We start from the raw sequence: 27,659 nt of genomic DNA, 5'->3' as shown, positions 1-27,659 counted from the left end.
AGCCAAGAGGCCCATGATCCCTCCGGATGATCTGCAGAGATCTACAGCTGAGGGGGGAGAGTCTGTCCATAGCACAACAATCAGTCTACACTGCACAAATCTGGCCTTTATGGAAGAGTGGCAAGAAGAAAGCCATTTCTCAAAGATATCCAGAAAAAGTGTTGTTTAAAGGTTCCACAAGCCGCCTGGAGACCCCAAACATGTGGAGGAAGGTGCTCTGCTCAGAGGAAACCAAAATCACACTATTAGGGCACAATGCAAACGATAAAAGCAACACAGCTCATCCCCCTGAACACACCATCCCCACTGTCAAACATGGTGGAGGCAGCATCATGGTTTGGGCCTGCTTTTCTTCAGCAGGGACAGGGAAGATGGTAAAATTGATGGGAAGATGGATGGAGCCAAATACAGGACAATTCTTGAAGAAAACCTGTTGGAGTCTGCAAAAGACCTGAGACTGGGACGGAGATTTGTCTTCCAACAAGACAATGATCCCAAACATAAAGCAAAATCTACAATGGAATGGTTCACAAATAACCGTATCCAGGTGTTAGAATTGCCAAGTCACAGTCCAGACCTGAACCCAATCGAGAATCTGTGGAAAGAGCTGAAAACTGCTGTTCACAAACGCCTCCATCCAACCTCACTCAGCTCCAGCAGTTTACAAAGAATGGGCGAGAATTTCACCTCTCCATGTGCAAAACTGATAGACACATACCCCAAGAGACTGCAGCTGTAACCGCAGCAAAAGGGGCGCTACAAAGGATTCACTTACAGGGGGTGAATAATATTGCACGCCACAATTTACAGTTATTTATTGTTTATAAAAGTGTAAAATAAGCAATAAATTTCCTTCCTCTTCACAATTGTGTCACTTGTTGTAGATTCTTCACCAGAACATTCACATTTTATCTTTGTTTGAGCCTGAAATGTGGGAAAAGGCTGAAAAATTCAAGGGGCTGAATACTTTCACAAGGTGCTGTATATATCTCATGTATACACTGCAGAGATATATACTGTATATACACACGCACTGTACCTATGTATACACACCTCCTCTATATATATATATATATATATATATATATATGTTCTGCTGTATGCGCTTGTCGGTCTCTGGGGATCGGTGATGTCACGCCTGCTGATGACATCATACACAGATTATTTTCGGCTGCTGATCTGTCGCCTCCCTGGTTACCGCGGTTTATCTGTGCACACAGCTGCGCTCCACGTTTTACCCCCGAGGGCACGAGGGACCCCGGGGACATTCGCGGTTACCTATTATGTATCCACCTGCCTTACACCCGGCCACCATGTTTTTTATTTTTTCCTGTGCCGCCACCTAGTTCCGTCCGATGCCGTGTGCGGACCCTTGTGATGGCTCACCTCAGTGGTGACTTGTTTGGCGCACATCGGGCCTGTGACTCTTCAGCAGCACTACCCTCTGCTCTGTGCTGATGGTTTGTTACACTGTGTCAGTGGTATTTGCCATTTTAGCCACCGCTCCTAGAAGAATGGACACAATGTAACAAACCATCAGCTGTGTTAGCCCAAGAGGCCAGGACACGGGGGGTAAACAGTGAATAGTTTGTTTCACTGACAGCAAGCAGAGATTGTAACTGACAATGAGGTTTGTTACAACATTGGGGCTCTGTTGTGGATGTTGCGGCCCCCGAGCCCTCCACAGGTGGCCCCCCTTTCCATTAGCTTCCCCCCACCACCCCAGCTCCCTGCTTCTGCGAGAGAAGACACCCCGACTAACCAGGAGGTCGAGCATCCGCAAGATACTGGACTGAACACCGAGCATCTCAAGCGCCTGATGCTGCCGAGCGGGGCGGTCCCGCCTGGTGCCCCCGAGTGCCGAGCGGGGCGGTCCCGCCTGGTGCCCCCGAGTGCCGAGCGGGGCGGTCCCGCCTGGTGCCCCCGAGTGCCGAGCGGGGCGGTCCCGCCTGGTGCCCCCGAGTGCCGAGCGGGGCGGTCCCGCCTGGTGCCCCCGAGTGCCGAGCGGGGCGGTCCCGCCTGGTGCCCCCGAGTGCCGAGCGGGGCGGTCCCGCCTGATGCTTTGTAAGGAAGCAGAGCTGCAGTTCACAGCATGGGGGAGCGGTCGATCTTGTAATGAGGCCGCTGGTGGATTTTCGGCTAGCTGTGACTGCAGTAGACATTGCGGAGGAGCTGGAGCCACTGGCTGTGATCAGCAGGGCAGTGTCCCCAATAGTGCGTGGTGCCGCCTGGTGATGCGCCCGCATACAGTGCGGGGTGGTCCTATCTCGCGCATGTAGCCGATCTCATCCTCTGGTCACCGATTCAGCATCCACAATTCTGCTGGAGGACGCCCCCTGCTCCGTTCACTTTAGAGGGTCTCCCATAGTTTATTGCATTGTTTAGCGGGGGGTGATGCCCCTCACATTTCCCAGAATGCAGCACAGCAGCATCCTGCAATCTCTGACTTTCCAGATGATGTGGAACTACAACTCCCAGCATGCTTTGACGAGAGCTGATGGGCGACCCCTGATCGATACACACTGAGACAGGACAGTGGCACAATTGTGAATGCAGCTCTGGAGTATAAGACGTAATAGCGGCCGTAATGATGATAATATCCATGTTGGTGGGGTTGTCCTCCTGCAGCAGGGGGCTCAGGATGAACGTGGTGCAGTGAGGGGGTGATGTTGGGGGTCTCGGGGTGGTATCATTGCTGTGTGCTGATAATGCTGTTATTCTATCACATCTAGCCCTGTGTGAGTACATTCACGCCTCTAGAGACAGAGATGGCCTCGGACGGTTCCAGTCCTGTGCGCCGGAAGGTAATGGTAGGAGCGGCAGCCACAAGCCGCAGCGCCACACTGACACCGCTGTAGAGTCCTGACTCCCGCAGGCAGCGGCTGCCGGTGACCGTCCAGCTGCCCCCGAGGTCCGCACAAGCTGGAGGGTCATCGGATGCCCAAGGCGGCGGTAAGATGTAGCCCCAGGCGGTCAGACGGCCATTAAAGGAGCAGAGCACCCAACACCAGAAACTGGGGGAGCAGCGCAGAGTCCTGCAGCCGACGGCTCAGATCGGGGGTCCCCTGGATCGGGTAAGAAGTTTTGCCTCCGTCTAAAACACTTTGAGTCAGTTCTTTTCAATATCTCTGTCATCTGTCAGTGAATGGGAACATTAAGGCCCACGGTGGAGAGATGAATATGGAAGTGATCATAGACCGACTGCAGCTCGCTGATAGATTCTCAGTTAACTCAAAAATGCCCCAGAGGTGTCCACAGCCCTGAAAAAGCGCCTCTGACACCGGACGTCTCACAGCTGAGGATTGGATCAATGTACAATCCCTGGCAAGAACTCTGGCCTCCCCGGGCTCTGAGGATGTTCATTCATTGGTTACTTTTGCTTAATAAAAGCCAATGACAGACGGCACAAAACTAAGAAACACTAAAAAAAATCCTGAAAACACAATGTGCAGCCGGTAACTGTGACTATTCAAGACCAAACGGGGAAAATTATGGAATCACTCAGTTCTGAGGAAAAAAAGAATGGAATCACCCTGTAAATTTTTCATTCCCAAAACTAACACCTGCATCAAATAAGATCTGCTCGTTATTCTGCATCTAAAAAGGAGTGATCACACCTTGGAGAGCTGCTGCACCAAGTGGACTGACATGAATCGTGGCTCCAACACGAGAGATGTCAATTGAAACAAAGGAGAGGATTATCAAACTCTTAAGAGGGTAAATCATCACGCAATGTTGCAAAAGATGTTGGTTGTTCACAGTCAGCTGTGTCTAAAATCTGGACCAAATACAAACAACATGGGAAGGTTGTTAAAGGCAAACATACTGGTAGACCAAGGAAGACATCAAAGCGTCAAGACAGGAAACTTAAAGCAATAGGTCTCCAAAACAGGAAATGCACAAAAAAACCAATGAGGAACGAATGGGAGGAAAATGGAGTCAATATCTCTGACCAAACTGTAAGAAACCGCCTAAAGGAAATGGGATTTACATACAGAAAAGCTAAACAATAAAAACATGACTGCCTGAAGAGAACATGTACATTTCCACAGTCATTGATGATATGGGGCGGCATGTCAGGTAAAGGTACTGGGGAGATGGCTGTCATTACATCTTCAATAAATGCCCAAGTTTACATTGAAATTTTGGACACTTTTCTTGTTTCATCAATTGAAAGGATGTTTGAGGATGATGAAATCATTTATCAAGATGATAATGCCTCCTGCCATAGAGCAAACACTGTGAAAACATTCCTTGAAAGAAGACACACAAGGTCAATGTCATGGCTGCAAATATCCGGATCTCAATCCAATGGAAATTCTTTGGTGGAAGTTGAAGAAAATGGTCCATGACAAGTCTCCAGCCTGCAAAGCTGATCTGCAACAGCAATCAGAGAAAGATGGAGGCAGATTGATGAAGAGACTGTCACTCACTAAGTCAATGTCTCAGAGACTGCAGCTGTTATAAAAGCCAGAGGTGGCGACACTACACACTACTGATGGATTATAGGAGGGGTCTTGTGTTTGTTTTTCATGATTCTATAATTTTTTCCCCCGTTTGGTGTTGAATATTCACCGTTACCGGCTGCACATGATGTGTGTTCATGATTTTTTTTAGTATTTGTTAAAGCCAGAAAGTCGCCATCTGAAGTGACTTTAGTTTTGTGGCGTCTGTGATCGGCTTTTATTATACAAAAGTAACAACTGAATGAACGTCCTCAGCCCGGGGAGGCCGGAATTATTACCAGGGGCTGTAGGTGAGAGCTCAGCCGTGTGTCCTGGAGAGAAATAAGCAAACACGACGGTTTCCATTCACTGTCAGCAAGCAGAGATATCAAAATATGAAAAGCTGAAAGACCAAGGTGAAATTCACGAGACCTCATCCAGGATGGAGGCTGAGCTGCAGCGTCTGCGAGCACCAGGGCTGCTCCGTGAACACCTCCTCCTGTTTTTGTAGTCCTCCGCCTGCTCCTGGGCTACATCTGTGGAGTCACGCTTCAGTAACCTGTCTGCTGCTACCTGAGATCTGCAGAGCTTTCCGGCCTCTTACTGATGTTGAGCTTTCTGGCCCCACTCTGGAGTTACATCCCTCCGATGTGGAGCGCTCTCTCTCCAGTCCCTCCTCCCCCGATTGAGCACGCGCTCTCCGGCCTCTCCTCCCCGACTTGGAGCGCGCTCACTCTGGCCTCTCCTCCCCGACTTGGAGCGCGCTCACTCTGGCCTCTCCTCCCCGACTCGGAGCGCGCTCACTCTGGCCTCTCCTCCCCGACTCGGAGCGCGCTCACTCTGGCCTCTCCTCCCCGACTCGGAGCGCGCTCACTCTGGCCTCTCCTCCCCGACTCGGAGCGCGCTCACTCTGGCCTCTCCTCCCCGACTCGGAGCGCGCTCACTCTGGCCTCTCCTCCCCGACTCGGAGCGCGCTCACTCTGGCCTCTCCTCCCCGACTCGGAGCGCGCTCACTCTGGCCTCTCCTCCCCGACTCGGAGCGCGCTCACTCTGGCCTCTCCTCCCCGACTCGGAGCGCGCTCACTCTGGCCTCTCCTCCCCGACTCGGAGCGCGCTCACTCTGGCCTCTCCTCCCCGACTCGGAGCGCGCTCACTCTGGCCTCTCCTCCCCGACTCGGAGCGCGCTCACTCTGGCCTCTCCTCCCCGACTCGGAGCGCGCTCACTCTGGCCTCTCCTCCCCGACTCGGAGCGCGCTCACTCTGGCCTCTCCTCCCCGACTCGGAGCGCGCTCACTCTGGCCTCTCCTCCCCGACTCGGAGCGCGCTCTCTCTCTCTCTCCGGCCTCTCCTCCCCGACTCGGAGCGCGCTCTCTCTCTCTCTCTCCGGCCTCTCCTCCCCGACTCGGAGCGCGCTCTCTCTCTCTCTCCGGCCTCTCCTCCCCGACTCGGAGCGCGCTCTCTCTCTCTCCGGCCTCTCCTCCCCGACTCGGAGCGCGCTCTCTCTCTCTCCGGCCTCTCCTCCCCGACTCGGAGCGCGCTCTCTCTGGCCTCTCCTCCCCGACTCGGAGCGCGCTCTCTCTGGCCTCTCCTCCCCGACTCGGAGCGCGCTCACTCTGGCCTCTCCTCCCCGACTCGGAGCGCGCTCTCTCTCTCTCTCCGGCCTCTCCTCCCCGACTCGGAGCGCGCTCTCTCTCTCTCCGGCCTCTCCTCCCCGACTCGGAGCGCGCTCTCTCTCTCTCCGGCCTCTCCTCCCCGACTCGGAGCGCGCTCTCTCTCTCTCCGGCCTCTCCTCCCCGACTCGGAGCGCGCTCTCTCTCTCTCCGGCCTCTCCTCCCCGACTCGGAGCGCGCTCTCTCTCTCTCCGGCCTCTCCTCCCCGACTCGGAGCGCGCTCTCTCTCTCTCCGGCCTCTCCTCCCCGACTCGGAGCGCGCTCTCTCTCTCTCCGGCCTCTCCTCCCCGACTCGGAGCGCGCTCTCTCTCTCTCCGGCCTCTCCTCCCCGACTCGGAGCGCGCTCTCTCTCTCTCCGGCCTCTCCTCCCCGACTCGGAGCGCGCTCTCTCTCACTCCGGCCTCTCCTCCCCGACTCGGAGCGCGCTCTCTCTCTCTCCGGCCTCTCCTCCCCGACTCGGAGCGCGCTCTCTCTCTCTCCGGCCTCTCCTCCCCGACTCGGAGCGCGCTCTCTCTCTCTCCGGCCTCTCCTCCCCGACTCGGAGCGCGCTCTCTCTCTCTCTCCGGCCTCTCCTCCCCGACTCGGAGCGCGCTCTCTCTCTCTCCGGCCTCTCCTCCCCGACTCGGAGCGCGCTCTCTCTCTCTCTCCGGCCTCTCCTCCCCGACTCGGAGCGCGCTCTCTCTCTCTCTCCGGCCTCTCCTCCCCGACTCGGAGCGCGCTCTCTCTCTCTCTCCGGCCTCTCCTCCCCGACTCGGAGCGCGCTCTCTCTCTCTCTCCGGCCTCTCCTCCCCGACTCGGAGCGCGCTCTCTCTCTCTCTCCGGCCTCTCCTCCCCGACTCGGAGCGCGCTCTCTCTCTCTCTCTCCGGCCTCTCCTCCCCGACTCGGAGCGCGCTCTCTCTCTCTCCGGCCTCTCCTCCCCGATTCGGAGCGCGCTCTCTCTCTCTCCGGCCTCTCCTCCCCGACTCGGAGCGCGCTCTCTCTCTCTCCGGCCTCTCCTCCCCGACTCGGAGCGCGCTCTCTCTCACTCCGGCCTCTCCTCCCCGACTCGGAGCGCGCTCTCTCTCTCTCCGGCCTCTCCTCCCCGACTCGGAGCGCGCTCTCTCTCACTCCGGCCTCTCCTCCCCGACTCGGAGCGCGCTCTCTCTCTCTCCGGCCTCTCCTCCCCGACTCGGAGCGCGCTCTCTCTCTCTCCGGCCTCTCCTCCCCGACTCGGAGCGCGCTCTCTCTCTCTCCGGCCTCTCCTCCCCGACTCGGAGCGCGCTCTCTCCCTCTCCGGCCTCTCCTCCCCGACTCGGAGCGCGCTCTCTCCCTCTCCGGCCTCTCCTCCCCGACTCGGAGCGCGCTCTCTCCCTCTCCGGCCTCTCCTCCCCGACTCGGAGCGCGCTCTCTCTCTCTTTGTGGTTGCGCTCTGGACTTTCTCTTCTGATGCCGGAACTTTCCATCTTCTGCTTTTTCTAATCACTTCCTGTGTGTTGCCCTAATTTTTGCTTTTTAGCTTCAGAGCTTTCTAATCCGTCTGTTCTTGCGCTGCTGACAATGATATCAGTCGGGGAACTGGGCTGAAGCCGCCATCTACAGATCAGTATTGTGCTGCCCGTAACACGGGGGCCGCGCAGGGATCTATGTAATTTCTTCATCCCTGGCGGATGTAACCCCTTCATTACTAGTAATTGATGAGCCCCCCGGGTTCTCCGTCCCCCATTTCCCTTCTGGTATCATGGCGGCGCTGCTGTCCACGTTTCTTGCGGTTCAGGCAGTAACCGATGTCTGCTTAGTGTCCACTAACGCTCTTTCCTCTGTGCGCAGGTGGTGGTCCGCAGCCCGATCCTGAGTGTCGCTGACCGCTGCCCCCGCTCTGTCATGGTGAACCTGCGGCTCCTCTAACCTGTCGGACTCTTTCACTGTTTCCTTCCAGGAGAAAATTTCGAGCAGACGCCCCTCCGGAGGACGTTTAAGTCAAAGGTTTTAGCGCGATATCCGGAAAATGTGGAGTGGAATGCGTTTGACCAGGACGCGGTGGGCATGGTATGTGCGGGCTCTGCTCGGGGAAGGGGCTTCAGGTTTTATTTTCCTTCTCCTGACCCAAAATTATTATACTCCAGTCACATCTAAAGCTGCATTTACTGCTAAGCTGCTAGGTGATGTTCCGGTCACATCCAGAGCAGTCACAATGCTGTTGTTTCATTCTTTCGTTGTCTCCAGACTCGGGCTGGGCTGGGCTGGCCGCGGGCTGGGCTGGGCTGGGCTGGGCTGGGCTGGGCTGGGCTGGGCTGGCCACAGGCAGGGCTGGCCGCAGGTAGGTAAGGGCTGGGCTGGGCTGGGCTGGGCTGGGCTGGCCGCAGGTAGGTCAGGGCTGGGCTGGTCGCAGGCAGGGCTGGGCTGGGCTGGGCTAGGATGGGCTGGCCGCTGGCAGGGCTGGGCTGGGCTGGCCGCAGGTAGGTCAGGGCTGGGCTGGCCGCAGGTAGGTCAGGGCTGGGCTGGTCGCAGGCAGGGCTGGGCTGGGCTGGGCTAGGATGGGCTGGCCGCTGGCAGGGCTGGGCTGGGCTGGCCGCAGGCAGGGCAGCACCCACATCTCCACTTAATGATTGGCCACCAGTCACTTTAGTGAGCTGCAGTCCTCCATTGTGAGATGGCGTGTAGTTCTTGTACATTTCAGCACTGTGTGCATTTGCCGGTTTGGAGCTCTACATCCCCATGATGTGGCACAGTGAGCCTAGCTTTGGATGCAGCTTGGGGTGTGATTGGAGACGTGTAAGCAATGTGTTGTGGTGTCTTACAGCTGTGTATGCCCAAGGGCTTATCATTCAAGATTCAGGCCGACTGCCGGGACCCCCAGTTCCACTCTTTCATCATCACCCGGGAGGATGGGTCCAGGACGTTTGGTTTTGCGCTCACCTTCTATGAGGAGGTCACCAGTAAGCAGATCTGTAGCGCCATGCAGACATTGTACCACATGCACAATGCGGAGTATGACATCATCCACATGTCCGCCACCAACGGCAGCGGCTCCAACTGCACGGACGACTGCAACGACTCCTCTGTGGCCAAACTGCAGCGGTTCAACTCCTACGATATCACCCGCGACACCTTGTACGTCTCCAAGTGCATCTGTCTGATCGCCCCCATGTCCTTCATGACGGCGTGTAAGAAGGTCCTGGAGCAGCTCCACCAGGCCGTCACCTCCCCGCAGCCCCCGCCGCTGCCGCTAGAGAGCTACATCTATAACATCCTCTACGAGGTGCCTCTGCCGCCCGCCGGGAGGTCCCTGAAGTTCTCCGGGGTCTATGGCCCGATTATATGTCAGCGGCCGAGCACCAACGAGTTACCCTTGTTTGACTTTCCTGTAAAAGAGGTGTTTGAGTTACTGGGAGTAGAAAACGTCGTCCAGCTCTTCACCTGCGCCCTCCTGGAGTTCCAGATCCTCCTCTACTCGCAGCGTAAGTCCCATCTGTGGAGACACACCATCATGTCACCTATTTCTGTATGCAGGGGCAGTATTATAGCAGTTATATTCCTGTATACAGGGGGCAGTATTATAGTAGTGATATTCTTGTATATAGGGGCAGTATTATAGTAGTTATATTCTTGTACATAGGGGCAGTATTATAGTAGTTATATTCCTGTACATAGGGGCAGTATTATAGTAGTTATATTCCTGTACATAGGGGCAGTATTATAGTAGTTATATTCCTGTACATAGGGGCAGTATTATAGTAGTTATATTCCTGTATACAGGGGGCAGTATTATAGTAGTTATATTCCTGTATACAGGGGGCAGTATTATAGTAGTTATATTCCTGTATACAGGGGGCAGTATTATAGTAGTTATATTCTTGTATACAGGGGCAGTATTATAGTAGTTATATTCCTGTACATAGGAGCAGTATTATAGTAGTTATATTCCTGTATATAGGAGCAGTATTATAGTAGTTATATTCTTGTATACAGGGGCAGTATTATAGTAGTTATATTCCTGTGCATAGGAGCAGTATTATAGTAGTTATATTCTTGTATACAGGGGCAGTATTATAGTAGTTATATTCCTGTACATAGGGGCAGTATTATAGTAGTTATATTCCTGTATACAGGGGGCAGTATTATAGTAGTTCTATTCTTGTACATAGGAGCAGTATTATAGTAGTTATATTCTTGTATACAGGGGCAGTATTATAGTAGTTATATTCCTGTACATAGGGGCAGTATTATAGTAGTTATATTCCTGTACATAGGAGCAGTATTATAGTAGTTATATTCTTGTATACAGGGGCAGTATTATAGTAGTTATATTCCTGTATACAGGTGGCAGTACTAAAGTAGTTATATTCCTGTATACAGGGGGCAGTACTATAGTAGTTATTTTCCTGTATACAGGGAGCAGTATTATAGTAGTTATATTCCTGTATAAAGGGGGCAGTATTATAGTAGTTATATTCCTGTATACAGGGGGCAGTATTATAGTAGTTCTATTCTTGTACATAGGAGCAGTATTATAGTAGTTATATTCTTGTATACAGGGGCAGTATTATAGTAGTTATATTCCTGTACATAGGGGCAGTATTATAGTAGTTATATTCCTGTACATAGGAGCAGTATTATAGTAGTTATATTCTTGTATACAGGGGCAGTATTATAGTAGTTATATTCCTGTATACAGGTGGCAGTACTAAAGTAGTTATATTCCTGTATACAGGGAGCAGTATTATAGTAGTTATATTCCTGTATAAAGGGGGCAGTATTATAGTAGTTATATTCCTGTATACAGGGGGCAGTATTATAGTAGTTCTATTCTTGTACATAGGAGCAGTATTATAGTAGTTATATTCTTGTATACAGGGGCAGTATTATAGTAGTTATATTCCTGTACATAGGGGCAGTATTATAGTAGTTATATTCCTGTACATAGGAGCAGTATTATAGTAGTTATATTCTTGTATACAGGGGCAGTATTATAGTAGTTATATTCCTGTATACAGGTGGCAGTACTAAAGTAGTTATATTCCTGTATACAGGGAGCAGTATTATAGTAGTTATATTCTTGTATACAGGGAGCAGTATTATAGTAGTTATATTCTTGTATACAGGGAGCAGTATTATAGTAGTTATATTCCTGTATACAGGGGGCAGTACTATAGTAGTTATATTCCTGTACATAGGGGCAGTATTATAGTAGTTATATTCTTGTACATAGGGGCAGTATTATAGTAGTTATATTCTTGTACATAGGGGCAGTATTGTAGTAGTTATATTCCTGTACATAGGGGCAGTATTATAGTAGTTATATTCTTGTACATAGGGGCAGTATTATAGTAGTTATATTCCTGTATATAGGGGCAGTATTATAGTAGTTATATTCCTTTACATAGGGGCAGTATTATAGTAGTTATATTCCTGTACATAGGAGCAGTATTATAGTAGTTATATTCTTGTATATAGGGGCAGTATTATAGTAGTTATATTCTTGTATATAGGGGCAGTATTATAGTAGTTATATTCTTGTATATAGGGGCAGTATTATAGTAGTTATATTCCTGTACATAGGGGCAGTATTATAGTAGTTAAATTCTTGTACATAGGGGCAGTATTATAGTAGTTATATTCCTGTACATAGGGGCAGTATTATAGTAGTTATATTCTTGTACATAGGGGCAGTATTATAGTAGTTATATTCCTGTACATATGGGGGCAGTATTATAGTAGTTATATTCCTGTACATAGGGGCAGTATTATAGTAGTTATATTCCTGTACATAGGGGGCAGTATTATAGTAGTTATATTCTTGTATATAGGAGGCAGTATTATAGCAGTTATATTCTTGTACATAGGAGCAGTATTATAGTAGTTATATTCTTGTACATAGGGGCAGTATTATAGTAGTTATATTCCTGTACATAGGGGCAGTATTATAGTAGTTATATTCTTGTACATAGGGGGCAGTATTATAGTAGTTATATTCTTGTACATAGGGGCAGTATTATAGTAGTTATATTCCTGTATATAGGGGCAGTATTATAGTAGTTATATTCCTGTATATAGGGCGCAGTATTATAGTAGTTATATTCTTGTACATAGGGGGCAGTATTATAGTAGTTATATTCCTGTATATAGGGGCAGTATTATAGTAGTTCTATTCCTGTACATAGGAGCAGTATTATAGTAGTTCTATTCCTGTACATAGGGGGCAGTATTATAGTTTATACATTAGTTGTGTCTTTGGACTCTTTCCCCGGCTGATGGGTGACGGTTTATGAATTGGCCGCTTTCTGTTGTTTTTCAGATTATCAGAGGTTGATGACGGTGGCGGAGACGATCACCGGCCTCATGTTTCCGTTCCAGTGGCAGCACGTCTACGTCCCCATCCTGCCGGCGTCACTCCTGCACTTTCTGGATGCCCCGGTGCCATATTTGATGGGATTACACTCCAATGGTTTGGATGACAGATCGAAGCTGGAGCTGCCGCAGGAGGTAGGAGCTGTGGACGGGGGGTGTCGGGCAGACGTCAGGGGGCTCACGTAACTGAGTGTTCCCTGTACCAGTATAGGACAGTTAGTGGATTTGTAGCTTTTACTGGTGCAGAAAGCCGACCCTTCTGTGTTTAGGGGTAGCTGGATTCTGTGATCCCTGGTGATCCTCCGATCCCTGGTGATCCTCCGATCGTTCTGTCCCTGTTTCGGGAACACAGAAGAAGGAGCGCCACTATAGTAGTAAGGTGCGCCTGTGCAATACATGGAACGAAAGCGGCCTACAGTATCTGTAGAAGCCGCTTATCTCTGAGCGAATCTCACCCGATGATGCACTGATAGATAGGCGGTGTTCTCAGTGATGTCTCCGCTGATCTCTGGTGATGGATAGGCGGTGTTCTCAGTGATGTCACTGCTGATCTCTGGTGATGGATAGGAGGTGTTCTCAGTGATGTCACTGCTGATCTCTGGTGATGGATAGGAGGTGTTCTCAGTGATGTCACTGCTGATCTCTGGTGATGGATAGGAGGTGTTCTCAGTGATGTCACCGGTGATCTCTGGTGATGGATAGGAGGTGTTCTCAGTGATGTCACCGCTGATCTCTGGTGATGGATAGGAGGTGTTCTCAGTGATGTCACTGCTGATCTCTGGTGATGGATAGGAGGTGTTCTCAGTGATGTCACTGCTGATCTCTGATGCTGGATAGGAGGTGTTCTCAGTGATGTCACCGCTGATCTCTGGTGATGGATAGGAGGTGTTCTCAGTGATGTCACTGCTGATCTCTGGTGATGGATAGGCGGTGTTCTCAGTGATGTCTCCGCTGATCTCTAGTGATGGATAGGAGGTGTTCTCAGTGATGTCACCGCTGATCTCTGGTGATGGATAGGCGGTGTTCTCAGTGATGTCACTGCTGATCTCTGGTGATGGATAGGCGGTATTCTCACTGATGTCACTGCTGATCTCTGGTGATGGATAGGAGGTGTTCTCAGTGATGTCTCCGCTGATCTCTGGTGATGGATAGAAGGTGTTCTCAGTGATGTCACCGCTGATCTCTGGTGATGGATAGGAGGTGTTCTCAGTGATGTTACCCCTGATCTCTGGTGATGAATAGGAGGTGTTCTCAGTGATGTCTCCGCTGATCTCTGGTGATGGATAGGAGGTGTTCTCAGTGATGTCACCGCTGATCTCTGGTGATGAATAGGAGGTGTTCTCAGTGATGTCTCCGCTGATCTCTGGTGATGGATAGGAGGTGTTCTCAGTGATGTCTCCGCTGATCTCTGTTGATGGATAGGAGGTGTTCTCAGTGATGTTACCCCTGATCTCTGGTGATGGATAGGCGGTGTTCTCAGTGATGTCACTGCTGATCTCTGGTGATGGATAGGAGGTGTTCTCAGTGATGTCACCGCTGATCTCTGGTGATGGATAGAAGGTGTTCTCAGTGATGTCTCCGCTGATCTCTGGTGATGGATAGAAGGTGTTCTCAGTGATGTCACCGCTGATCTCTGGTGATGGATAGGAGGTGTTCTCAGTGATGTCACTGCTGATCTCTGGTGATAGGTGGTGTTCTCAGTGATATCACCGCTGATCTCTGGTGATGGATAGGAGGTGTTCTCAGTGATGTCACTGCTGATCTCTGGTGATGGATAGGAGGTGTTCTCAGTGATGTCACCGCTGATCTCTGGTGATGGATAGGAGGTGTTCTCAGTGATGTCTCCGCTGATCTCTGGTGATGAATAGGAGGTGTTCTCAGTGATGTCACTGCTGATCTCTGGTGATGGATAGGCGGCATTCTCAGTGATGTCACTGCTGATCTCTGGTGATGGATAGTAGGTGTTCTCAGTGATGTCACCGCTGATCTCTGGTGATGGATAGGAGGTGTTCTCAGTGATGTCTCCGCTGATCTCTGTTGATGGATAGGAGGTGTTCTCAGTGATGTCACCGCTGATCTCTGGTGATGGATAGGAGGTGTTCTCAGTGATGTCTCCGCTGATCTCTGGTGATGAATAGGAGGTGTTCTCAGTGATGTCACTGCTGATCTCTGGTGATGGATAGGAGGTGTTCTCAGTGATGTCTCCGCTGATCTCTGGTGATGGATAGGAGGTGTTCTCAGTGATGTCACTGCTGATCTCTGGTGATGGATAGGCGGCATTCTCAGTGATGTCACTGCTGATCTCTGGTGATGGATAGTAGGTGTTCTCAGTGATGTCACCGCTGATCTCTGGTGATGGATAGGAGGTGTTCTCAGTGATGTCTCCGCTGATCTCTGTTGATGGATAGGAGGTGTTCTCAGTGATGTCACCGCTGATCTCTGGTGATGGATAGGAGGTGTTCTCAGTGATGTCTCCGCTGATCTCTGGTGATGAATAGGAGGTGTTCTCAGTGATGTCACTGCTGATCTCTGGTGATGGATAGGAGGTGTTCTCAGTGATGTCTCCGCTGATCTCTGGTGATGGATAGGAGGTGTTCTCAGTGATGTCACTGCTGATCTCTGGTGATGGATAGGCGGTGTTCTCAGTGATGTCACTGCTGATCTCTGGTGATGGATAGGCGGTGTTCTCAGTGATGTCACCGCTGATCTCTGGTGATGGATAAGAGGTGTTCTCAGTGATGTCACTGCTCATCTCTGGTGGTGGATAGGTGGTGTTCTCAGTGATGTCACCGCTGATCTCTGGTGATGGATAGGAGGTGTTCTCAGTGATGTCACCGCTGATCTCTGGTGATGGATAGGCGGTATTCTCACTGATGTCACTGCTGATCTCTGGTGATGGATAGGCGGTGTTCTCAGTGATGTCACTGCTGATCTCTGGTGATGGATAGGAGGCGTTCTCAGTGATGTCACTGCTGATCTCTGGTGATGGATAGGAGGTGTTCTCAGTGATGTCACTGCTGATCTCTGGTGATGGATAGGAGGTGTTCTCAGTGATGTCACTGCTGATCTCTGGTGATGGATAGGAGGTGTTCTCAGTGATGTCACCGCTGATCTCTGGTGATGGATAGGAGGTGTTCTCAGTGATGTCACTGCTGATCTCTGGTGATGGATAGGAGGTGTTCTCAGTGATGTCACCGCTGATCTCTGGTGATGGATAGGAGGTGTTCTCAGTGATGTCACCGCTGATCTCTGGTGATGGATAGGAGGTGTTCTCAGTGATGTCACCGCTGATTTCTGGTGATGGATAGGAGGTGTTCTCAGTGATGTCACTGCTGATCTCTGGTGATGGATAGGCGGTGTTCTCAGTGATGTCACTGCTGATCTCTGGTGATGGATAGGCGGTGTTCTCAGTGATGTCACCGCTGATCTCTGGTGATGGATAGGAGGTGTTCTCAGTGATGTCACTGCTCATCTCTGGTGGTGGATAGGTGGTGTTCTCAGTGATGTCACCGCTGATCTCTGGTGATGGATAGGAGGTGTTCTCAGTGATGTCACCGCTGATCTCTGGTGATGGATAGGAGGTGTTCTCAGTGATGTCACCGCTGATCTCTGGTGATGGATAGGCGGTATTCTCACTGATGTCACTGCTGATCTCTGGTGATGGATAGGAGGTGTTCTCAGTGATGTCACTGCTGATCTCTGGTGATGGATAGGAGGTGTTCTCAGTGATGTCACTGCTGATCTCTGGTGATGGATAGGCGGTGTTCTCAGTGATGTCACTGCTGATCTCTGGTGATGGATAGGAGGCGTTCTCAGTGATGTCACTGCTGATCTCTGGTGATGGATAGGAGGTGTTCTCAGTGATGTCACCGCTGATCTCTGGTGATGGATAGGAGGTGTTCTCAGTGATGTCACTGCTGATCTCTGGTGATGGATAGGAGGCGTTCTCAGTGATGTCACTGCTGATCTCTGGTGATGGATAGGCGGTGTTCTTAGTGATGTCACCGCTGATCTCTGGTGATGGATAGGCGGTGTTCTCAGTGATGTCACCGCTGATCTCTGGTGATGGATAGGAGGTGTTCTCAGTGATGTCACCGCTGATCTCTGGTGATGGATAGGAGGCGTTCTCAGTGATGTCACTGCTTATCTCTGGTGATGGATAGGAGGTGTTCTCAGTGATATCACTGCTTATCTCTGGTGATAGGTGGTGTTCTCAGTGATATCACCGCTGATCTCTGGTGATGGATAGGAGGTGTTCTCAGTGATGTCACTGCTGATCTCTGGTGATGGATAGGAGGCGTTCTCAGTGATGTCACTGCTGATCTCTGGTGATGGATAGGAGGCGTTCTCAGTGATGTCACTGCTGATCTCTGGTGATGGATAGGAGGCGTTCTCAGTGATGTCACTGCTGATCTCTGGTGATGGATAGGCGGTGTTCTCAGTGATGTCACCGCTGATCTCTGGTGATGGATAGGCGGTGTTCTCAGTGATGTCACTGCTGATCTCTGGTGATGGATAGGAGGTGTTCTCAGTGATGTCACTGCTGATCTCTGGTGATAGGTGGTGTTCTCAGTGATATCACCGCTGATCTCTGGTGATGGATAGGAGGTGTTCTCAGTGATGTCACCGCTGATCTCTGGTGATGAATAGGAGGTGTTCTCGGTGATGTCACCCCTGATCTCTGGTGATGGATAGAAGGTGTCCTCAGTGATGTCACTGCTGATCTCTGGTGATGGAAAGGAGGTGTTCTCAGTGATGTCACTGCTGATCTCTGGTGATGGATAGGAGGTGTCCTCAGTGATGTCACTGCTGATCTCTGGTGATGGATAGGAGGTGTTCTCAGTGATGTCACTGCTGATCTCTGGTGATGGATAGGAGGTGTTCTCAGTGATGTCACCGCTGATCTCTGGTGACGGATAGGAGGTGTTCTCAGTGATGTCTCCGCTGATCTCTGGTGATGAATAGGAGGTGTTCTCAGTGATGTCACTGCTGATCTCTGGTGATGGATAGGAGGTGTTCTCAGTGATGTCACTGCTGATCTCTGGTGATGGATAGGAGGTGTTCTCAGTGATGTCTCCGCTGATCTCTGTTGATGGATAGGAGGTGTTCTCAGTGATGTCACTGCTGATCTCTGGTGATGGATAGGAGGTGTTCTCAGTGATGTCACCGCTGATCTCTATTGATGGATAGGAGGTGTTCTCAGTGATGTCACTGCTGATCTCTGGTGATGGATAGGAGGTGTTCTCAGTGATGTCACTGCTGATCTCTAGTGATGGATAGGAGGTGTTCTCAGTGATGTCACCGCTGATCTCTGGTGATGGATAGGAGGTGTTCTCAGTGATGTTACCCCTGATCTCTGGTGATGGATAGGCGGTGTTCTCAGTGATGTCACTGCTGATCTCTGGTGATGGATAGGAGGTGTTCTCAGTGATGTCTCCGCTGATCTCTGGTGATGGATAGGAGGTGTTCTCAGTGATGTCTCCGCTGATCTCTGGTGATGAATAGGAGGTGTTCTCAGTGATGGCTCCGCTGATCTCTGGTGATGGATAGGCGGTGTTCTCAGTGATGTCTCCGCTGATCTCTGTTGATGGATAGGAGGTGTTCTCAGTGATGTTACCCCTGATCTCTGGGAATGGATAGGAGGTGTTCTCAGTGATGTCACTGCTGATCTCTGGTGATGGATAGGCGGTGTTCTCAGTGATGTCACTGCTGATCTCTGGTGATGGATAGGAGGTGTTCTCAGTGATGTCTCCGCTGATCTCTGGTGATGGATAGGAGGTGTTCTCTGTGATGTCACCGCTGATCTCTGGTGATGGGTAGGAGGTGTTCTCAGTGATGTCACTGCTGATCTCTGGTGATGGATAGGAGGTGTTCTCAGTGATGTCACCGCTGATCTCTGGTGATGGATAGGAGGTGTTCTCAGTGATGTCACTGCTGATCTCTGGTGATGGATAGGAGGTGTTCTCAGTGATGTCACTGCTGATCTCTGGTGATGGATAGGAGGTGTTCTCAATGATGTCACCCCTGATCTCTGGTGATGGATAGGAGGTGTTCTCAGTGATGTCACTGCTGATCTCTGGTGATGGATAGGCGGTGTTCTCAGTGATGTCACCGCTGATCTCTGGTGATGGATAGGAGGTGTTCTCAGTGATGTCACTGCTGATCTCTGGTGATGGATAGGAGGTGTTCTCAGTGATGTCACCGCTGATCTCTGGTGATGGATAGGAGGTGTTCTCAGTGATGTCACTGCTGATCTCTGGTGATGGATAGGAGGTGTTCTCAGTGATGTCACTGCTGAGCTCTGGTGATGGATAGGAGGCGTTCTCAGTGATGTCACTGCTGATCTCTGGTGATGGATAGGAGGTGTTCTCAGTGATGTCACCGCTGATCTCTGGTGATGGATAGGAGGTGTTCTCAGTGATGTCACTGCTGATCTCTGGTGATGGATAGGAGGCGTTCTCAGTGATGTCACTGCTGATCTCTGGTGATGGATAGGAGGCGTTCTCAGTGATGTCACTGCTGATCTCTGGTGATGGATAGGAGGTGTTCTCAGTGATATCACCGCTGATCTCTGGTGATGGATAGGAGGTGTTCTCAGTGATATCACCGCTGATCTCTGGTGATGGATAGGAGGTGTTCTCAGTGATGTCACTGCTGATCTCTGGTGATGGATAGGAGGCGTTCTCAGTGATGTCACTGCTGATCTCTGGTGATGGATAGGAGGCGTTCTCAGTGATGTCACTGCTGATCTCTGGTGATGGATAGGCGGTGTTCTCAGTGATGTCACTGCTGATCTCTGGTGATAGGCGGTGTTCTCAGTGATGTCTCCGCTGATCTCTGGTGATGGATAGGAGGTGTTCTCAGTGATTTCTCCGCTGATCTCTGTTGATGGATAGGAGGTGTTCTCAGTGATGTTACCCCTGATCTCTGGTGATGGATAGGCGGTGTTCTCAGTGATGTCACTGCTGATCTCTGGTGATGGATAGGAGGTGTTCTCAGTGATGTCACTGCTGATCTCTGGTGATGGACGGCGGTGGTGGCATTCTCAGTGATGTCACCGCTGATCTCTGGTGATGGATAGGAGGTGTTCTCAGTGATGTCACTGCTGATCTCTGGTGATGGATAGGAGGTGTTCTCAGTGATGTCACCGCTGATCTCTGGTGATGGATAGGAGGTGTTCTCAGTGATGTCACTGCTGATCTCTGGTGATGGATTGGAGGTGTTCTCAGTGATGTCACTGCTGATCTCTGGTGATGGATAGGAGGTGTTCTCAGTGATGTCTCCGCTGATCTCTGGTGATGGATAGGAGGTGTTCTCAGTGATGTCACTGCTGATCTCTGGTGATGGATAGGAGGTGTTCTCAGTGATGTCACCTCTGATCTCTGGTGATGGATAGGCGGTGTTCTCAGTGATGTTACCCCTGATCTCTGGTGATGGATAGGAGGTGTTCTCAGTGATGTCACCGCTGATCTCTGGTGATGAATAGGAGGTGTTCTCAGTGATGTCACCGCTGATCTCTGGTGATGAATAGGAGGTGTTCTCAGTGATGTCTCCGCTGATCTCTGGTGATGGATAGGAGGTGTTCTCAGTGATGTTACCCCTGATCTCTGGTGATGGATAGGCGGTGTTCTCTGTGATGTCACTGCTGATCTCTGGTGATGGATAGGAGGTGTTCTCAGTGATGTCTCCGCTGATCTCTGGTGATGGATAGAAGGTGTTCTCAGTGATGTCACCGCTGATCTCTGGTGATGGATAGGAGGTGTTCTCAGTGATGTCACCGCTGATCTCTGGTGATGAATAGGAGGTGTTCTCAGTGATGTCTCCGCTGATCTCTGGTGATGGATAGGAGGTGTTCTCAGTGATGTCTCCGCTGATCTCTGTTGATGGATAGGAGGTGTTCTCAGTGATGTTACCCCTGATCTCTGGTGATGGATAGGCGGTGTTCTCAGTGATGTCACTGCTGATCTCTGGTGATGGATAGGAGGTGTTCTCAGTGATGTCTCCGCTGATCTCTGGTGATGGATAGAAGGTGTTCTCAGTGATGTCACCGCTGATCTCTGGTGATGGATAGGAGGTGTTCTCAGTGATGTCACTGCTGATCTCTGGTGATAGGTGGTGTTCTCAGTGATATCACCGCTGATCTCTGGTGATGGATAGGCGATGTTCTCAGTGATGTCACCGCTGATCTCTGGTGATGGATAGGCGATGTTCTCAGTGATGTCACTGCTGATCTCTGGTGATGGATAGGAGGTGTTCTCAGTGATGTCACCGCTGATCTCTGGTGATGGATAGGCGGCATTCTCAGTGATGTCACTGCTGATCTCTGGTGATGGATAGTAGGTGTTCTCAGTGATGTCACCGCTGATCTCTGGTGATGGATAGGAGGTGTTCTCAGTGATGTCTCCGCTGATCTCTGTTGATGGATAGGAGGTGTTCTCAGTGATGTCACCGCTGATCTCTGGTGATGGATAGGAGGTGTTCTCAGTGATGTCTCCGCTGATCTCTGGTGATGAATAGGAGGTGTTCTCAGTGATGTCACTGCTGATCTCTGGTGATGGATAGGAGGTGTTCTCAGTGATGTCTCCGCTGATCTCTGGTGATGGATAGGAGGTGTTCTCAGTGATGTCACTGCTGATCTCTGGTGATGGATAGGAGGTGTGCTCAGTGATGTCACTGCTGATCTCTGGTGATGGATAGGCGGTGTTCTCAGTGATGTCTCCGCTGATCTCTGGTGATGGATAGGAGGTGTTCTCAGTGATGTCTCCGCTGATCTCTGTTGATGGATAGGAGGTGTTCTCAGTGATGTTACCCCTGATCTCTGGTGATGGATAGGCGGTGTTCTCAGTGATGTCACTGCTGATCTCTGGTGATGGATAGGAGGTGTTCTCAGTGATGTCTCCGCTGATCTCTGGTGATGGATAGCAGGTGTTCTCAGTGATGTCACCGCTGATCTCTGGTGATGGATAGGAGGTGTTCTCAGTGATGTCACTGCTGATCTCTGGTGATGGATAGGAGGTGTTCTCAGTGATGTCACCGCTGATCTCTGGTGATGGATAGGAGGTGTTCTCAGTGATGTCACTGCTTATCTCTGGTGATAGGCGGTGTTCTTAGTGATGTCACCGCTGATCTCTGGTGATGGATAGGAGGTGTTCTCAGTGATGTCACTGCTGATCTCTGGTGATGGATAGGAGGTGTTCTCAGTGATGTCACTGCTGATCTCTGGTGATGGATAGGAGGTGTTCTCAGTGATGTCACTGCTGATCTCTGGTGATGGATAGGCGGTGTTCTCAGTGATGTCACCACTGATCTCTGGTGATGGATAGGCGGTGTTCTCAGTGATATCACCGCTGATCTCTGGTGATGGATAGGAGATGTTCTCAGTGATGTCACTGCTGATCTCTGGTGATGGATAGGAGGTGTTCTCAGTGATGTCTCCGCTGATCTCTGTTGATGGATAGGCGGTGTTCTCAGTGATGTCTCCGCTGATCTCTGGTGATGGATAGGCGGTGTTCTCAGTGATGTCACTGCTGATCTCTGGTGATGGATAGGAGGTGTTCTCAGTGATGTCTCCGCTGATCTCTGGTGATGGATAGGCGGTGTTCTCAGTGATGTCACTGCTGATCTCTGGTGATGGATAGGAGGTGTTCTCAGTGATGTCACTGCTGATCTCTGGTGATGGATAGGAGGTGTTCTCAGTGATGTCACTGCTGATCTCTGGTGATGGATAGGAGGTGTTCTCAGTGATGTCACTGCTGATCTCTGGTGATGGATAGGAGGTGTTCTCAGTGATGTCACTGCTGATCTCTGGTGATGGATAGGAGGTGTTCTCAGTGATGTCACCGCTGATCTCTGGTGATGGGTAGGAGGTGTTCTCAGTGATGTCACTGCTGATCTCTGGTGATGGATAGGAGGTGTTCTCAATGATGTCTCCGCTGATCTCTGGTGATGGATAGCAGGTGTTCTCAGTGATGTCACCGCTGATCTCTGGTGATGGATAGGAGGTGTTCTCAGTGATGTCACTGCTTATCTCTGGTGATAGGCGGTGTTCTTAGTGATGTCACCGCTGATCTCTGGTGATGGATAGGAGGTGTTCTCAGTGATGTCACTGCTGATCTCTGGTGATGGATAGGAGGTGTTCTCAGTGATGTCACTGCTGATCTCTGGTGATGGATAGGAGGTGTTCTCAGTGATGTCACTGCTGATCTCTGGTGATGGATAGGCGGTCTTCTCAGTGATGTCACCACTGATCTCTGGTGATGGATAGGCGGTGTTCTCAGTGATATCACCGCTGATCTCTGGTGATGGATAGGAGATGTTCTCAGTGATGTCACCGCTGATCTCTGGTGATGGATAGGCGATGTTCTCAGTGATGTCACTGCTGATCTCTGGTGATGGATAGGAGGTGTTCTCAGTGATGTCTCCGCTGATCTCTGGTGATGGATAGGCGATGTTCTCAGTGATGTCACTGCTGATCTCTGGTGATGGATAGGAGGTGTTCTCAGTGATGTCACCGCTGATCTCTAGTGATGGATAGGCAGTGTTCTCAGTGATGTCTCCGCTGATCTCTGGTGATGGATAGGAGGTGTTCTCAGTGATGTCACCGCTGATCTCTGGTGATGGATAGGCAGTGTTCTCAGTGATGTCACTGCTGATCTCTATTGATGGATAGGAGGTGTTCTCAGTGATGTCACTGCTGATCTCTGGTGATGGATAGGCAGTGTTCTCAGTGATGTCTCCGCTGATCTCTGGTGATGGATAGGAGGTGTTCTCAGTGATGTCACTGCTGATCTCTGGTGATGGATAGGAGGTGTTCTCAGTGATGTCACTGCTGATCTCTGGTGATGGATAGGAGGTGTTCTCAGTGATGTCACCGCTGATCTCTGGTGATGGATAGGCGGTGTTCTCAGTGATGTCACCGCTGATCTCTGGTGATGGATAGGAGGTGTTCTCAGTGATGTCACTGCTGATCTCTGGTGATGGATAGGCGGTGTTCTCAGTGATGTCACTGCTGATCTCTGGTGATGGATAGGAGGTGTTCTCAGTGATGTCACCGCTGATCTCTGGTGATGGATAGGAGGTGTTCTCAGTGATGTCACCGCTGATCTCTGGTGATGGATAGGAGGTGTTCTCAGTGATGTCACCGCTGATCTCTGGTGATGGATAGGAGGTGTTCTCAGTGATGTCTCCGCTGATCTCTGGTGATGGATAGGAGGTGTTCTCAGTGATGTCACCGCTGATCTCTGGTTCTGGATAGGAGGTGTTCTCAGTGATGTCACCGCTGATCTCTGGTGATGGATAGGAGGTGTTCTCAGTGATGTCACCGCTGATCTCTGGTGATGGATAGGAGGTGTTCTCAGTGATGTCACTGCTGATCTCTGGTGATGGATAGGAGGTGTTCTCAGTGATGTCACTGCTGATCTCTGGTGATGGATAGGAGGTGTTCTCAGTGATGTCACCGCTGATCTCTGGTGATGAATAGGCGGTGTTCTCAGTGATGTCACTGCTGATCTCTGGTGATGGATAGGCGGTGTTCTCAGTGATGTCACCTCTGATCTCTGGTGATGGATAGGCGGTGTTCTCAGTGATGTTACCCCTGATCTCTGGTGATGGATAGGAGGTGTTCTCAGTGATGTCACCGCTGATCTCTGGTGATGGATAGGCGGTGTTCTCAGTGATGTCACTGCTGATCTCTGGAGATGGATTGGAGGTGTTCTCAGTGATGTCATTGCTGATCTCTGGTGATGGATAGGAGGTGTTCTCAGTGATGTCACCGCTGATCTCTGGTGATGAATAGGAGGTGTTCTCAGTGATGTCACTGCTGATCTCTGGTGATGGATAGGAGGTGTTCTCAGTGATGTCACCGCTGATCTCTGGTGATGGATAGGAGGTGTTCTCAGTGATGTCACCGCTGATCTCTGGTGATGGATAGGCGGTGTTCTCAGTGATGTCACTGCTGATCTCTGGAGATGGATTGGAGGTGTTCTCAGTGATGTCACTGCTGATCTCTGGTGATGGATAGGAGGTGTTCTCAGTGATGTCACCGCTGATCTCTGGTGATGAATAGGAGGTGTTCTCAGTGATGTCACTGCTGATCTCTGGTGATGGATAGGCGGTGTTCTCAGTGATGTCACTGCTGAACTCTGGTGATGGATAGGAGGTGTTCTCAGTGATGTCACCGCTGATCTCTGGTGATGGATAGGCGGTGTTCTCGGTGATGTCACCGCTGATCTCTGGTGATGGATAGGAGATGTTCTCAGTGATGTCACCGCTGATCTCTGGTGATGGATAGGAGGTGTTCTCAGTGATGTCACCGCTGATCTCTGGTGATGGATAGGAGGTGTTCTCAGTGATGTCACCGCTGATCTCTGGTGATAGGCGGTGTTCTCAGTGATGTCACCGCTGATCTCTGGTGATGAATAGGTGTTCTCAGTGATGTCACTGCTGATCTCTGGTGATGGATAGGAGACGTTCTCAGTGATGTCACCGCTGACCTCTGGTGATGGATAGGAGGTGTTCTCAGTGATGTCACTGCTGATCTCTGGTGATGGATAGGCGGTGTTCTCAGTGATGTCACCGCTGGTCTCTGGTGATGGATAGGAGGTGTTCTCAGTGATGTCACTGCTGATCTCTGGTGATGGATAGGCGGTGTTCTCAGTGATGTCACTGCTGATCTCTGGTGATGGATAGGAGGTGTTCTCAGTGATGTCACTGCTGATCTCTGGTGATGGATAGGAGGTGTTCTCAGTGATGTCACCGCTGATCTCTGGTGATAGGTGGTGTTCTCAGTGCTGTCACTGCTGATCTCTGGTGATAGGTGGTGTTCTCAGTGATATCACCGCTGATCTCTGGTGATGGATAGGAGGTGTTCTCAGTGATGTCATTGCTGATCTCTGGTGATGAATAGGAGGTGTTCTCGGTGATGTCACCTCTGATCTCTGGTGATGGATAGGCGGTGTTCTCAGTGATGTCACTGCTGATCTCTGGTGATGGATAGGAGGCGTTCTCAGTGATGTCACTGCTGATCTCTGGTGATGGATAGGAGGTGTTCTCAGTGATATCACTGCTTATCTCTGGTGATAGGTGGTGTTCTCAGTGATATCACCGCTGATCTCTGGTGATGGATAGGAGGCGTTCTCAGTGATGTCACCGCTGATCTCTGGTGATTGATAGGCGGTGTTCTCAGTGATGTCACTGCTGATCTCTGGTGATAGGTGGTGTTCTCAGTGATATCACCGCTGATCTCTGGTGATGAATAGGAGGTGTTCTCGGTGATGTCACTGCTGATCTCTGGTGATGGATAGGAGGTGTTCTCAGTGATATCACCGCTGATCTCTGGTGATGAATAGGAGGTGTTCTCGGTGATGTCACTGCTGATCTCTGGTGATGGATAGGCGGTGTTCTCAGTGATGTCACTGCTGATCTCTGGTGATGGATAGGAGGTGTTCTCAGTGATGTCACCGCTGATCTCTGGTGATGGATAGGAGGTGTTCTCAGTGATGTCTCCGCTGATCTCTGGTGATGAATAGGAGGTGTTCTCAGTGATGTCACTGCTGATCTCTGGTGATGGATAGGAGGTGTTCTCAGTGATGTCACTGCTGATCTCTGGTGATGGATAGGCGGTGTTCTCAGTGATGTCTCCGCTGATCTCTGGTGATGGATAGGAGGTGTTCTCAGTGATGTCTCCGCTGATCTCTGTTGATGGATAGGAGGTGTTCTCAGTGATGTTACCCCTGATCTCTGGTGATGGATAGGCGGTGTTCTCAGTGATGTCACTGCTGATCTCTGGTGATGGATAGGAGGTGTTCTCAGTGATGTCACCGCTGATCTCTAGTGATGGAAAGGAGGTGTTCTCAGTGATGTCACTGCTGATCTCTGGTGATGGACGGCGGTGGTGGCATTCTCAGTGATGTCACCGCTGATCTCTGGTGATGGATAGGAGGTGTTCTCAGTGATGTCACCGCTGATCTCTGGTGATGGATAGGAGGTGTTCTCAGTGATGTCACCGCTGATCTCTGGTGATGGATAGGAGGCGTTCTCAGTGATGTCACTGCTTATCTCTGGTGATGGATAGGAGGTGTTCTCAGTGATGTCACTGCTGATCTCTGGTGATGGATAGGAGGTGTTCTCAGTGATGTCACCGCTGATCTCTGGTGATGGATAGGAGGTGTTCTCAGTGATGTCACTGCTGATCTCTGGTGATGGATAGGAGGTGTTCTCAGTGATGTCACTGCTGATCTCTGGTGATGGATAGGAGGTGTTCTCAGTGATGTCACCGCTGATCTCTGGTGATGGATAGGAGGTGTTCTCAGTGATGTCACTGCTTATCTCTGGTGATAGGCGGTGTTCTCAGTGATGTCACCGCTGATCTCTGGTGATGGATAGGAGGTGTTCTCAGTGATGTCACTGCTGATCTCTGGTGATGGATAGGAGGTGTTCTCAGTGATGTCACTGCTGATCTCTGGTGATGGATAGGAGGTGTTCTCAGTGATGTCACCGCTGATCTCTGGTGATGGATAGGAGGTGTTCTCAGTGATGTCACTGCTGATCTCTGGTGATGGATAGGAGGTGTTTTCAGTGATGTCACCGCTGATCTCTGGTGATGGATAGGAGGTGTTCTCAGTGATGTCACTGCTTATCTCTGGTGATAGGCGGTGTTCTCAGTGATGTCACCGCTGATCTCTGGTGATGGATAGGAGGTGTTCTCAGTGATGTCACTGCTGATCTCTGGTGATGGATAGGAGGTGTTCTCAGTGATGTCACTGCTGATCTCTGGTGATGGATAGGAGGTGTTCTCAGTGATGTCACCACTGATCTCTGGTGATGGATAGGCGGTGTTCTCAGTGATGTCACTGCTGATCTCTGGTGATGGATAGGAGGTGTTCTCAGTGATGTTACCCCTGATCTCTGGTGATGGATAGGCGGTGTTCTCAGTGATGTCACTGCTGATCTCTGGTGATGGATAGGAGGTGTTCTCAGTGATGTCACCGCTGATCTCTGGTGATGGATAGGAGGTGTTTTCAGTGATGTCTCCGCTGATCTCTGGTGATGAATAGGAGGTGTTCTCAGTGATGTCACTGCTGATCTCTGGTGATGGATAGGAGGTGTTCTCAGTGATGTCACTGCTGATCTCTGGTGATGGATAGGAGGTGTTCTCAGTGATGTCACCGCTGATCTCTGGTGATGGATAGGAGGTGTTCTCAGTGATGTCACTGCTGA

At 50.7% G+C, this 27,659-nt stretch overlaps 1 protein-coding gene across 1 annotated transcript in view; it reads left to right on the top strand.

Annotated features, from left to right (window-relative positions):
* Positions 1 to 8,059: 8,059 nt before the first annotated feature.
* Positions 8,060 to 27,659, top strand: part of DENND5A (DENN domain containing 5A) — a 68,951-nt gene continuing 49,351 nt past the window's right edge. The window contains exons 1-3 of the mRNA XM_075326445.1: positions 8,060 to 8,141; positions 8,896 to 9,553; positions 12,391 to 12,578. Coding sequence (XP_075182560.1) covers positions 8,139 to 8,141; positions 8,896 to 9,553; positions 12,391 to 12,578 — 849 coding nt within the window. The 5' untranslated portion in view covers positions 8,060 to 8,138. The remainder of the gene's footprint in view (positions 8,142 to 8,895; positions 9,554 to 12,390; positions 12,579 to 27,659) is intronic.

The sequence above is a fragment of the Anomaloglossus baeobatrachus genome, chromosome 10, assembly GCF_048569485.1.
Source record: "Anomaloglossus baeobatrachus isolate aAnoBae1 chromosome 10, aAnoBae1.hap1, whole genome shotgun sequence".
NCBI lineage: Eukaryota > Metazoa > Chordata > Amphibia > Anura > Aromobatidae > Anomaloglossus > Anomaloglossus baeobatrachus.
This window is presented reverse-complemented; position numbering and strand designations above follow the sequence as displayed.